Source organism: Centropristis striata, chromosome 13, assembly GCF_030273125.1.
Source record: "Centropristis striata isolate RG_2023a ecotype Rhode Island chromosome 13, C.striata_1.0, whole genome shotgun sequence".
NCBI classification, from domain to species: Eukaryota; Metazoa; Chordata; class Actinopteri; order Perciformes; family Serranidae; genus Centropristis; species Centropristis striata.
The window spans coordinates 13,595,835-13,609,166 of NC_081529.1; the positions used below are offsets into that span (position 1 = coordinate 13,595,835).

General features: G+C 37.3%; 1 protein-coding gene across 1 annotated transcript; it reads left to right on the forward strand.

The window, feature by feature from the left end:
* Positions 1 to 278: 278 nt before the first annotated feature.
* Positions 279 to 12,752, forward strand: bcl2l12 (BCL2 like 12). The gene is made up of 8 exons (XM_059348372.1): positions 279 to 413; positions 4,223 to 4,400; positions 5,682 to 5,883; positions 7,817 to 8,045; positions 8,320 to 8,427; positions 9,483 to 9,559; positions 10,228 to 10,491; positions 11,152 to 12,752. The coding sequence occupies exons 2-8, from the start codon at positions 4,225 to 4,227 to the stop codon at positions 11,191 to 11,193; spliced, it is 1,098 nt and encodes a 365-aa protein (XP_059204355.1). The 5' UTR covers positions 279 to 413; positions 4,223 to 4,224; the 3' UTR covers positions 11,194 to 12,752.
* Positions 12,753 to 13,332: the final 580 nt, after the last annotated feature.

Consider the following 13,332-nt stretch of genomic DNA (forward strand, 5'->3'; position numbering starts at 1 on the left):
CACTTTTTTAAATGATAACAGTATATTAGGTAGTTAAAATGAGCTCCGTCTTTATCAAAGACAATACAAATAATGCAATAATATATTAAGAGTATATAAAACAATCTGAGTGGGTCCATTCTGCATAGCGAGTACTTTTACTTTTGATACTCCAATACTTGATACGTTCATTTTGATCCCGATACCTTTTTTAGTTTTACTTCAGTAGGTTAGAATGTTTTGACTTGTAGTGGAGTAATTTCACAGTGAGAAGAATCGATGGTTTCATGATGAATGATGTCATTCTGCCAAAAGTCCCAGGACAGACTCCTCGCTCCTCCCCGCAGGGATACCACGCAGCCGTGTAGCTGCCTACACAAACGGGAGAGAAGAGAGCGAAACCCAGGCCGAATCGCGCCGAAACACACATTCAGGTACGAAAACAAGTTTCATTGAAGTTTACCTCCGCCTGTGCTTTATTTATATCTCATAAAAGTTACTGAAATGTCTTTGTTAAGTCAATAAACCACTCCGCGAAGGTTGAAAACTTTGGTCCTACATAGTCTCCCCGGTGATTCATTGTAGCTTTTGTTTACATTTTCAGTACAGTCAAACTTATTATAGCCTATGGTTGTACCGTGTAGACCTACAGTTCTGTTGTAAAGGCGTGTTGCTGTTACATTTACAGGTTGTGTTGAGCTTTAAGAGGGGATAAGAGCGCAGTCGTGTTCACATTTCCTGGTGTTTAAGAGGACGAGTGGGGTTTTCCTCCCGTCCTGTCCCGGCCGACATGCCGACCGGCACGGAGTCGTTCCCGGTGTTGTGTACTTACTGGTTTCCGAACTAACTGGTGCCCGTACTGGTGTGTGCAGCTGTTTTCGGCCTCATTTAGCAGATTTGTCACATATGTAATAAACATATACAGTCATGAAAAAACGATTAGACCACCGTTGTTTTCTTCAGTTTCTTGTTCATTTAATGCCTGGCACAACTAAAGGTACATTTGTTTTGACAAATATAATGATAACAACAAAAATAGCTGATAAGAGTATAATTTAAGAGCTGATATCTAGACATTTAACATGGTTTTATTGATAATGATTTTGGTTATGATCAATACAAACATGGAAAATGTCTAGATATCAGCTTCAATTTAACTTTTATGAGCTACTTCTGTTGTTATTATTATATTTGTGCAAACAATTGTACCTTTAGCTGTACCAGACATTAAAATGAACAAGAAACTGAAGAAAACAAGGGAGGTCTAATATTTTTTTCCATGACTGTAGAGGTGATGGTTCATTAATAATTAAATTGTGTCGTAGTGAATTCAAATCCAGCTCTAGTCGATCTTGCAAACATAATAATCTATGCTTTCTTTTTATTTATAGGTGGCTGTGATGTAGTGTTCACTTATGCAACAATATTATCCACAGTAGATGGAGATGCGACCTGGAAATCGCTAGTTAAAAGTTTATTAAATATGTGACGAATCTGGTAACTGAGACAGGAAACAGCTACACACACCAGTACGGGAACCAGTTAGTGTGGAAACCAGTAAGGACACAACACCGGCCGACATGCCGACCGGCACGGAGTCGTTCCCGACCTATAGGCTCAGGTCGAGCCCACTGCAAGCGACCAGACTTTTTTTTTTTTTATTCACAATCTTTATTTACAATTGTCAACGTGCAAATATAAACAGAAAAAGCAAAAGCAAAATGAGACTACAACAAGAAGAAGTACCAAACTGAGGGGGAAAGTGGTGGAAAGTATCTAAGTACATTTACTCAAGTGTTGTCACTTGAGTAAATAAAGTATTACATCAATTTAAAGTCATGAGACATTTTAAATCAAACCTCATAACAGTATGTTAAGTAGTTAAAATGAGCCCTATCTTTACAAAATTAAAATGCTGCTTGGATAAATGCACTAAATAATCTAAATAATCTAATAATATATTTATAACAAATTTAACAATCTGAGTTGGTCCATTCTGCATAACAAGTACTTTTACTTTGGATACTTTAAGTCCATTTTGATGCTGATACTTTTGTACTTTTACTTAAGTAAGTTTTGAATGCAGGACTTTCACTACTTTTACTTGAGTAAGAGATCTGAATACTTTTTCCACCACTTATAATAACACAGTAAAAAAAAATAATGCAACACCAGCCAAATACAACAAGATTTCTTTTAAGCATGATAAAGATATTGCATAAATGCATTGTTTCGATTTTTGTTTTGTGAGGAAGAAATGGTTGACACATCTTGTTTCATTTCCTTCATAAATCATTTTGAAATAGATGGAAAAATGTATTAACATCACCAAAATCTTGGTGACCAAATACATTCCTGTAGTAAACAGCTAAATTGAACAAATACAGAAACCATATTGTCCTGAAAAAATGAAACCCTTAAAGCCCTTTATTAACCGACCTAGCCTAGCTCTATTAAAAGAGACACAAACATTATCTAGTAAAGGTTGAATTGGGTCCGCAGGGGATGCTGACGAGGCAGAAAATAGTCAACAATCCTATTCATTATATATTGAATGTGACTAGTTTGATGTGCAAAGCCTGCTGGGATATCAGGAGACAAGGACCAAGCTGAACAAATGAGTTGATGTGAGTTCAAGGCTGAACAGTGAGACCAATGCAGGATGCCTTAAACCTGCATTCTTTCCGAATGGCCAGCAGGGGGCGACTCCACTGGTTGCCAAAAGAAGTCTGTTGGTCTGTAAGTCAATAGGAATATAGGCCTACTTCTGACTTCATTTAGTAAACATTCTCATACTTGCCCTCATTTATCAAATGAACGTAGAAACCAGCGCAAATCTGAGCATATCGTCTTACGACAGGGTTCACGTGTGATTCATCAAATCTCTCCAATCACAGAACAATCGGCTGTTGATAATCGTGGTGGCTAGAAACAAATGTCCACACTCTAATATATATACTCAATTCAGAGCACAGAGTTCAAGTTTTAACAGCTTTTATGTTGTAGAAGGTATTGATTATCTTTTATACAACATTTTGCCATTATTTCAAATAGTAAAGCCTGATGATTTCAAACTGAGTCCCTACAGACTAGACCTTTGCTTAGGTTTGGTTTCTTCAATTCATTCTCAATCCATTATAATTCAAAGGTTAACAAAGTTTGTTTGCAACTCTGAGACAAGGATCTGTGACTACAGAACGTGCACTATCTGTTACTGGATCTTTTGATCTATCAGTTTTGGTGCTTGAACCTAACCAAACTGACTGCACCCATTACATTTAGGTATGAGGATGTATTAATCTACTGCCACCGGATGGGTTCCTGATTTGGGAAACGCTCATCTGGGTCGTATCAGGGGGTAGGTCGTATGAGTTTGGGGACATGATGAGACAACACCAGCCACATGCTGTCCCGGTTGTCGAATACACCCTATATTTCCTTTAAATGAGATAACTTGTTCAGTGCAGCTGAATATGTTTAAAAGCCAGAACAATCATATCTACAACATATCTAAAAGTGTTGTTGTTGATCTTTATAAAGTATGTGTGGCATCACTGGCACTGACACATTTAACGAGATCTACAACAGAATGGAATGCTGCTGGACAGGTTGGTCCAGTTGTGTTGTTGCCAGCTGCGTCAGCATGTGGCTGGTAGTTAATTAGTTCCTTGTGTGTTTAGTTTCTGTGTTTTCCCAGTTTCACTTGTCAGGTCATCTGTGCTAGTTGCTCGATTTCCATCCTTTTGTTTAGATTTCATCAGTATTGGATTGACTTCTGATTGCTGTATGTTCTCTGTTGTTCATCTATTCATCTCTTCATCTCTGTTTGGGTTCAGAACTGCAACATCCTGACTGAGACCACAACAACTTTATAACTGTTTGAAACGATTTGTTCATGCAATCTATGGGCATTAATACGTCTGACGAAACAAAGTGCTTTTTGAATATGTTATATTTGAATAATTATAAGAAGGCAGATAGCCATTGTGTATATATAAATATGTAGATTTCTTGTATTTTAACTGAAAAAAGCAGCATACTAGTGAAAAAGCACATAGTAGATACTAAATAATGTATACAATTGGGACACAAAACATCACTTGTTCTGTTCTTGCTGCTAAACTAAATTTCTAGTACAGCAGATCCATTATACTCTGTGTATTTTGAGGATGGTTCTCACTTAAATAACAGAATAAGAAAATTATATCTTGTTAACAGTTTTTCTGTTTTTTTGTCTCGTTAGAGATGTCGGAGTCTGCACGCCTTTCGTCTGTCTCCTCCGTGGCTTCAATCTCACTGTTGGAGATCAAGACTGAGACTCATCTAGTCCTTAAAGCTTTTCTTCATCGGACCCTTTCGGTCCCCTCAAAAGACAGGCCCGGCACAGTTGGAGGGGCATACAGAGATCACAACAAGTACAGGTATGTAACTCACCGCTCTGGGCTTCTGCACTGGATTGATTTTGGGCTTGTTTTTCTGGTTCACTGTACTCAACAAGACACTTCTTTTACCTCTCACTGAAAAATTATCAAATATAATATCGGATCTCAGCAACATTTTATTTTCTATCATCAGTCTTGTATTCTACCATGTGTATTGCTCACTATATGATGAATTAGGCTGCATTAAAACAAAGACACCTGATGCTGTGCACATAATAGTCTTGTTTCTGGTGCAATTAGTATCAATTAGATATCACCAGTGGTGGAAGACGTATTTAGATCTCTTACTTAAGTAAAAGTACTAAAACCACACTGCAGAATTACTCCTCTACAAGTAAAATTCCTGCATTCAAAACTTACTGAAGTAAAAGTAGAAAAGTATCAGCATCAAAATGTACTTAAAGTATCAAAAGTAAAAGTACTCATTATGCAGAACGAACCCACTCAGATTGTTTTATATATTCTAAATATATTATTAGATTAATATTATTGATGCATTTATACAAGCAGTGTTTTAATTTCCTAAAGATAGGGCTTATTTTGACTACTTAATATACTGTTATGTGGTTTAATTAAAAGGAAATATGCACTTAAACTGTATTGTGTTTTTATGTTAATGTGAACTTGTAAAGTAACTTCAGCTGTCAGCTAAATATAAGGGGTACAAAGTACAATATTTGCCTTAAAATATAGTGAAATAGAAGTATAAAGTTAAATATGTGGAAATACTAAAGTCAAGTACAAGTACCTCAAAAGTGTACTTAAGTACAGTACTTGAGTAAATATACTTAGTTACATTCCACCACTCAATATCACGTAGTGTGATGGTGACTCATTGTTTGGAGATTTTGCAATCAGTCAAACTAAATATTTCAAGGGCTATGGTAAAGTCAGAGTTCCTGGTTACAGAAGAGGCATATTAGAATATGTTAAATCACCTATGTGGTCAAACAGGTTGACCCTGAGTTAGGTAGTGCTGATAAAACATTTCAATCATAACATTTCATTCCAGTTGAGGTAGAAATACTAATACTATGATATGGGGACTATGGATGTATTTTTATTCTTATGTTAATTTGATTTTTTTTTTTTTACAATTAATTTTGTGCTAATATGGTAAGAAAAATAAAGCTATATCAGAACGTGAGTTCCATCAAGGATATTTTTTATAGCAGTCTGAACATAAATTGTGTTGACTTGTGTGATACCTCTCCTAAACCCGCCCTGATGTTCACCTTACTCTCATCCTCTCGTTGCCAGCTCCAAGCCACAGCAAAAAGCAAAGGATGGATTGGACTCTCAAGCTGAAGAAGTCCACTCAGCAGATGAGAAAAAGACTGGATTCAAGGACTTCATTAAGCAGCTGCCTCGATATAACAGTGCACGTCGTGTCAAAGACCCTAAGGGCTCGTTGGACAGGGACAGTGAAGCAAAACCACAGTACCTCAGAGACCTGACAGACGTAAGATTGTGTTCTTTTTATATAGTGAGATAATTGTCAACTTCTGACCAGGTGTCCTGTGTTTCTTGGTAAACCAGTGGTTTTGTGAATGAGTTAAGGCTTGATTGTAAAAGCCAGATAAATATTATTTAATCTCCTCGTAGGATCTCGCCAGGGCAAAGTGATCCCAGGGGAGGTGCTGCTCCTGGTAAGGGTAAATTTATGGTCTGGTAACCATAAATGTGCTAGGGACCTTTATCATTTAGGTGACTTTTTGATTTAAGTTATCCCATGTCCTTTCCTTTAGCTCAGTGGTTTTAAAACATTTGTGACCAAGGCACATCAAAATGCTGCTCAGGGATTTGGTTGTGACGCCTGACAGGACTCTGTTGCAGTGTTATCACTCTATGAATGCTTATTTTTTCTTTGATGTATCACACTCCAATAATCAGGCCTTTCCACTGGAGTAGTCAGCCAGTGGGGAACAGTAACCAGCTGGGGGGCATGCAGACCCTGGACTTTCACCCAGGAGAACGGGGTTCTTGTGGTGTAAGCATCACTGAACTCCCCTGCCTCACGGTTTGCCAACTTAACTATGTTACTTCCAGAAGTCAGAACATTTTGTGTGGAAAACCTGAAATCAAATCACATCGAACAGTTTCTTATATCAATGTATCTTAATGTTACTGGCATCAGTTAAGTCATTGTGAGTGATTTTTTTAAGAAATCACTTCACACTTAATCGACATAGACGAGATCTATAGGAAAAAAATAAGTTTGTACTGACCAACCGCTCTGCCTACAAACACTTGTATCTTAGTGGACTCAAACTTGACCCATGGCACTTACTCTTGTGTTGTTTCCTAACTACATCTTTGCTTGTGTTGTTCTAACTCTCAATTTTATCGTTGCTTTGGATGAAAGCAGCTAAATGACATTGTAGAATTGAAGAATGGTAGTCACGTTGACCTTGTAACTACTTCACTTCCAGCATTTTCATAAATGTATTTACTGTTTAAACTTTTATGAAGCCTTTATAAAACCTTTTATAAAGCCTTACCAGGAAATGTTTTGATCTAAGCCTAGGTCAGTGGTTTTGTAGCCTAAATTCAATGAAACTGCAGGCTTTTTTTTTTTTTTTACAACTGCACGTGTATGCATGATTGCGTGTGCATTATTTTCGGAATGCTTCGCGATATATATACGATATGGGTCGTTGTGACCAAAGGCTCATAAGGGTCATTATGGGTTGTTTCAGCAGGTGCACAGACACTGCATACAAGACAGATGCTTTAACCAGCTTAGCCACAGCATCTACATTTAACTCTTTTTGTGCCTAAAGCTAATCAACCTGCGACCGCTTGACAGCATTAACCACTTGTTTAAAATAGCAATTATTACATTTAGGTATGAGGACATGATGATCTCCTGCTAACAGTAGCTGGTTCTCAATTTGGCAATACTGCTGTGAGTCATACTACATTAATAGTGTATGGTTATCACAATATTTCAGGGCACACCTGGACTTGTCTCACGGCACACCCTCTGTACACACATTATAAGCCCCTACAGTAGGCTTTAAGAATGGCAAAATCACCTACTATAGGTTTTTTGTTCTGTCAGGCAGTTTTGCATCATCACAAAGACTTGACTGATTTCTAAATTATCTTTTTTTAAGTTGAAATTTGCTGACTTTTCCTAAAGGTTTTATCCTGATTTATTGTTGTTGTTTATACATATTTTGGGGTTGGGGGCAATGGTTCAAAAATGGGAGAAGACTATTATTTGTAGCTGATTTCGTCATTGTATAGGATATAAGACCGTATAACTATAACGCCATAGAAGTTCAAGACTGTCTGTTTTTCCCGTCAGTTTTTCGGAAAACTGCAACATTCACAGAGTTTTTGAAGAATTGTGGAAACTTTAATTAACCTGCTTGCTCCTGTTTCCACAGGAGGATGTCATATCCCCGTCCTCTACTTCAGAAGAAAGTGACAGTGAGAAGAAACAGCAGAAGAAGCTGAACAAAAAGAAGATTAAAAGAAGGATCTCCAAGTTCTTCAGATTAAAGATAGAGAAAGAGAAAGAGAAGGAGAAAGATCCGAGCGGAACTTATCCTCAGAGGCCTTCCACATTGTTAATTGACAAAGAAGCAGATCCTAGCCCGGCCCTCGTCTCTCCAAGTAAGCTGCGTAATCACACTATAAAACCAAGTTTAACTCTAAGTCACTTACTTGCTTAGTTTAAATGTAAATGTTGAACTTTTCATTGCTTTGAATCAGCATGCTAAAATAATTTTTGTCTCCAGACCAGACCTAAAATGTTACTGATCGCATGTGGTTGTAGCCTATGTTGTGGTGTGTCATGTGACCATAGATTGGTAAAACTTAAATACTTAATGCAGAGTTATGGTTTTCATCTGAGATATTGACGGTATTGTGGTTCATGTTGATGCAGACCACCCTCCTGAGTTCTATAATGAAGTAGCAGAACGGCTGGAACAGATTGCCCAGAAGTCCGCCAGCATAAAAAGACCCACTATGAAAACAACTCAGGCCTCAGCAGGTAATCACACACACACACATATGAATGATTCTTATAGTAAATGTTGTCCACGGCTGCTTTATACTGTAGGATATGTTTCTCCTTTAGTTAATGAAATCCCTGCAGGGTAGTATATTAAAGCATAATAAAACATCATCATTTTGACAAGATGACCTTATGTCACCTTTCAAAAGATTGGTACAGATTATTATATAGTTTGTCAAGTTGATGACACAGTGTACGGATGTGGATACACATGTGCAGTGGTGGAATGTAACAAAGTACATTTACTCAAGTACTGTACTTAAGTACAATTTTGAGATACTTGTACTTTACTTGAGTATTTATATTCTATGTAACTTTATCCTTCTACTTCACTACATTTTGAGGCAAATATTGTACTTTTTACTCCACTACATTTAGCTGACAGCTTTAGTTCCTTTTCGGGTTGATATTTTACATAAAAAACATGATAAATTTAAAGTGATTTGACATTTTTTTTAATTAAACCTCAAAACAGTATATTAAGTAGTTAAAATGAGCCCTCTCTTTACAAAATTAAACACTGCTTACATAAATGCATCAATACAAATACTCCAATAATATATATAGGATATATAAAAACAATCTGAGTGGGTCCATTCTGCATAACGAGTACTTTTACTTTTGATACTTTAAGTACTTTCGATGCTGATACTTTTGTCCTTTTACTGCAGTAAGTTTTGAATGCAGGACTTTTACTTGTAGTGGAGTAATTTCACATTTTAGTACTAGTACTTTTACTCAAGTAAGAGATCTGAATACTTTTTCCACCACTGCCCATGTTACTTGTACTACTGAAGCTTTAAACAAATGGCCACTTCACAGCACATGGCCACTTAAAGGCATTTCGCTATAAACCAGGAGGAGGCAGTGTTTAATCAGCACTGAGGCCAGAATACACTCACTGGTTTGTATTCCATCTTCTCAGCAGTATGTGTATCCATTGTTTTTAGTCTGAAAGTAGATGAAAGTATAGACACACACTAGAAGCTTTAGGATCCACTTTCATTGACTTGCTCTGTGTGTTTTTTTAGCAGTGTGTGAGAAGGAAGCAGTGGTGCAGCAGCTTGCTCAGGTGCTCTCTTTGGAAGGAGACTCTATGAACACTAAGGTGGGTAATGGCTTATCATGCCGTGTGGAAAGCTGCATTATTGCATCATTCATTCGTCTAATATTGGCAGCTCTTTTTGTGATATCCAACTGCTGATGTCTACATGCATATAATGTTTTATATAATGTATAAAAGTGTTTATTTTATTTTTTGTTTTAATTGTTAATACTTTTTTATATTTCTACTTGTTTATATTGTACATTGTTAATACTTTATTATTTTTTACTTGTTTATTTGTTAATACCTTTCTTATATATCTAGTTTATACTGCTGTTTACTATTTATTGTTTTTTGCGATCCACTTTGCTGCTTTGACTCTGGAAATTTCCCCGTTGTGGGACTAATAAAGGAAATCCTAATATTAATCTCTCTCTAATATTAATGTTTGGTATGTTTTATGGACACTTATTTTGCTTGTTTTTATAGTAGATTTTGCATTACAGAAATGTTGGACCCACAAATTCTGTGAAATAAAATCTGTAAACTGCATTCAGCTTGAGCTTTATGGATGTAGATGGTTTGGCTTTGCCAGGTACTATAATAATAAAATGTACCTAAATAACCATAGAAACACAGCAGTAGTCACCAAGAACAATCAGTCAGTCATCAATATGATTTTTTAAGTGGCACAAACTTCAGAATATTACAAAATATGGCTCTTTTTACAGATTCAGTCCGACCCCTTTCTACGCTCCAGCCTGTCTCGTCTCTCCTACGCATCTTTTGCGAAGCTCCTAGACACTTTCAGCAGCACTGAGGTCTCCGGGGCACCGGCCCTGCCGCCTACAGCCAGTCCAACGCTGCAACGCATGGCTGTCAGCATGGAGGTAACACGGCGGATAGTAACAGCCACAGGAACACAGCGCATGCAAGGCTACGCAGAGTGCTACATGGAGACCTTTGCACCCTGGGTCAAGAGTCATGGAGGATGGGTGAGTGATTAAACAATACATTTCTAGCTCTCATTTGTAGAGTATATATTACCTTATACAGTCATGGAAAATAATATTAGACCACCCTTGTTTCTTGTTCATTTTAATGTCTGGTACAACTAAAGGTACATTTGTTTGGACAAATTTAATGATAACAACGAAAATAGCTCATAAGAATTTCATCTAAGAGCTGATATCTAGCCATTTTCCATCAAGAAAACCATGGAAAATGGCTAAATATCAGCTCTTAAATTAAACTCTTATGATTTATTTTTGTTGTTATCATTAAATTAAAGGTACAAATGTACCTTTAGTTGTACCAGGCATTAAAATGAACAATACATTGAAGAAACAAGGTGGTCTAATCATTTTTTCCATGACTGTATATACAGATCAATTGTGAGATAAGTTCTATCCATATTAAAGATGTTCTTCATTGATTTTTATCATAAGAATACACTAACATATGACACATTATGCATATTGTATTACTTTTATTCTACTTTTACTCTCAATTTGTGTTCCTATTTTGATCTTTTTATCTGGAAGGAGTTGAATAGGAGAGTTGGTGTGGGTAGGGTTAAGGGAATGATGAAATATATTTTGAGCTTTATTTTTCTTTGTTTATACTTATCACGCCATCTTTTATATCATCTTTAGGAGAATGTGGTACATTTGGAAGAGCCTGCAGAGTACGACTGACTTCTTGGAGCTCCGAGGTGTCGTTTTATTCCAGCTAACCACTGGTGAACACTGAGCTCTGGAGGACAAAGGGAAGAGAGAAGGATGGACCCCACTCTGTTCCCCTACATGGATATGTCTCATCTGGACTGTGAGAAGATTCCAGAAGCATCTTTGATTTATGTTAATCTGGTATCTGCGACTTTAACCAGGGGTTATTGTTTTTACTTGTTCAGAACAAAAAGCTATTTCTTGTATTGGCCAGTATAAATTATTTTATTAAAAGACCAGTCAGGCAGTTTTGAGCGATAGCAGGTTTTATCATCTTTTGAGTTTTGGTAGTGGGTTAGGGTTACATTTGGATCATTCATTCATTCATTATCCTTAACCGCCTATCCGCACTCGGGTCGTGGTGGGCAGGAGCCGATCCCAGCTGACATTGGGAGAGAGGCGGGGTACACTCAGTCTCATTCACTCCTATTTAGAGTCATCAATTAGACCTTAGCAGCATGTGTTTGGGAGGATGCCGGAGGACCCAGAGAGAACCCACACAGACACGAGGAGAACATGCAAACTCCACACACAAGAGCTGGATTCCTCTTGCTGTGCGGTGAAATGATAACCACTACACCACCATGTAGCCCACATCTTTCAGTTTGTCTTCTTTCAGGCCCCTCTAGCAAAACACATTTCACTTATAATTCCTGCATTTCACCCTTCTCATAATTTGGACATGCCAGTTCTCTATGCACTGTAGTCCATGATTGGCCAGAACCGGCCCTTGAACCATTTATTACCCTTTTTCGACCAGAGCCGGTTCCTGGCCGGTTCAGAGCCAGTGCTTTTGTGGTTCGCAGTTGGTTCAACCTGCAAACCAGCTCTGAACCTGTTTGTTTGTCCACAGGCTCTAGAGCTACGTCACTACGTCACTGCTAACGTCTGTATATGTCTTTGCCCTGAACACTGAACATAAGATGTTCAATGTTGGACTTTGTTGCAAGCTAACGCTAGCACGCTAACATTTACTTGCCCGCTAACCGAGTTGGTCTTGTTGGTCATATAGCCCCGCCCCCAGCCCCTGATGTAGCGGTTCGCGGTTCAAGACCAGCAGTGGAAAACCAAAGAACCGTTCACAATTAACCTAAAAATACCATTGTAAGCCAACCAGAGGCAAAGTAGGGTGGGTTATGCCTTTGCCATCCTAGGGAAAAACCCATCGCCAGCTGTCACAGGTTGGGAACTAGCTTCTACCAGTCTGCTTCTTTTCACCTGTTATTGAGCAGCTTTACTGAAAGGCCATAATGCTCAACAAGGTTTGATGAGCTCAGTGACAGAAACATGATCTGACAGCAGATTCCCATACACCAACACTACCATGTTAATTAATTAAACATTTGATTAAATTATATTCTATCACTGTCAGAATTGCTGACGGGTATTTTGGTACACAGATGAACTGTAAACACCAACTAAATGTAAGGTTTTGTTGTTTGTTATTGTTTACATCATTCATGTTTGAATATATTATATGAAAGTCAAACAGTCTGAACAAATTTTGTATCATCCAAAATAAAAATATTTATAAATTATGCTTTCATGTCATATTATGTTGTTTTATATATATTTTAATATTGCTCTCTGAGAGGACTTTGTTAGCATAAAGAACTGTGTATTTACCTTGTGGGAGGGCCAGCAGGGATGTGTTGTGATAAGCATTTGTTTTATCAAGCACGCTGCTAACAACTGAAACTCCCTGTGTCATCAAGTAATGACTTAATTTTCCTTTTCACTCTGACATTGGAGAAAGAAAAGAAAGTATCAACTCATCAATAGGCCTGTCACAATAATTAACAATGTCCATGTACCCACGGGTGATCTGTACCTTTAATACTCAAATTGGAAAAGCTTAAAATTGAATGGAGGTGTCTGTAAACATGCACAATAAAGTGCATACATATAATAATAACATATATAGAAGTGAGTAATTACATTTAAAAATCATCTGTACCACATTTGCTCTAGCATCCACCATCTGACAAAAAATTTATTTTTACATTTTTTTTACTGATTCACTGCACTATATAATATTATAATGAGATGACCAATTACTTTGTAAAAGTGTGAGTGAGTATTTTATTTGGTTCTCAGGATTATAGGATC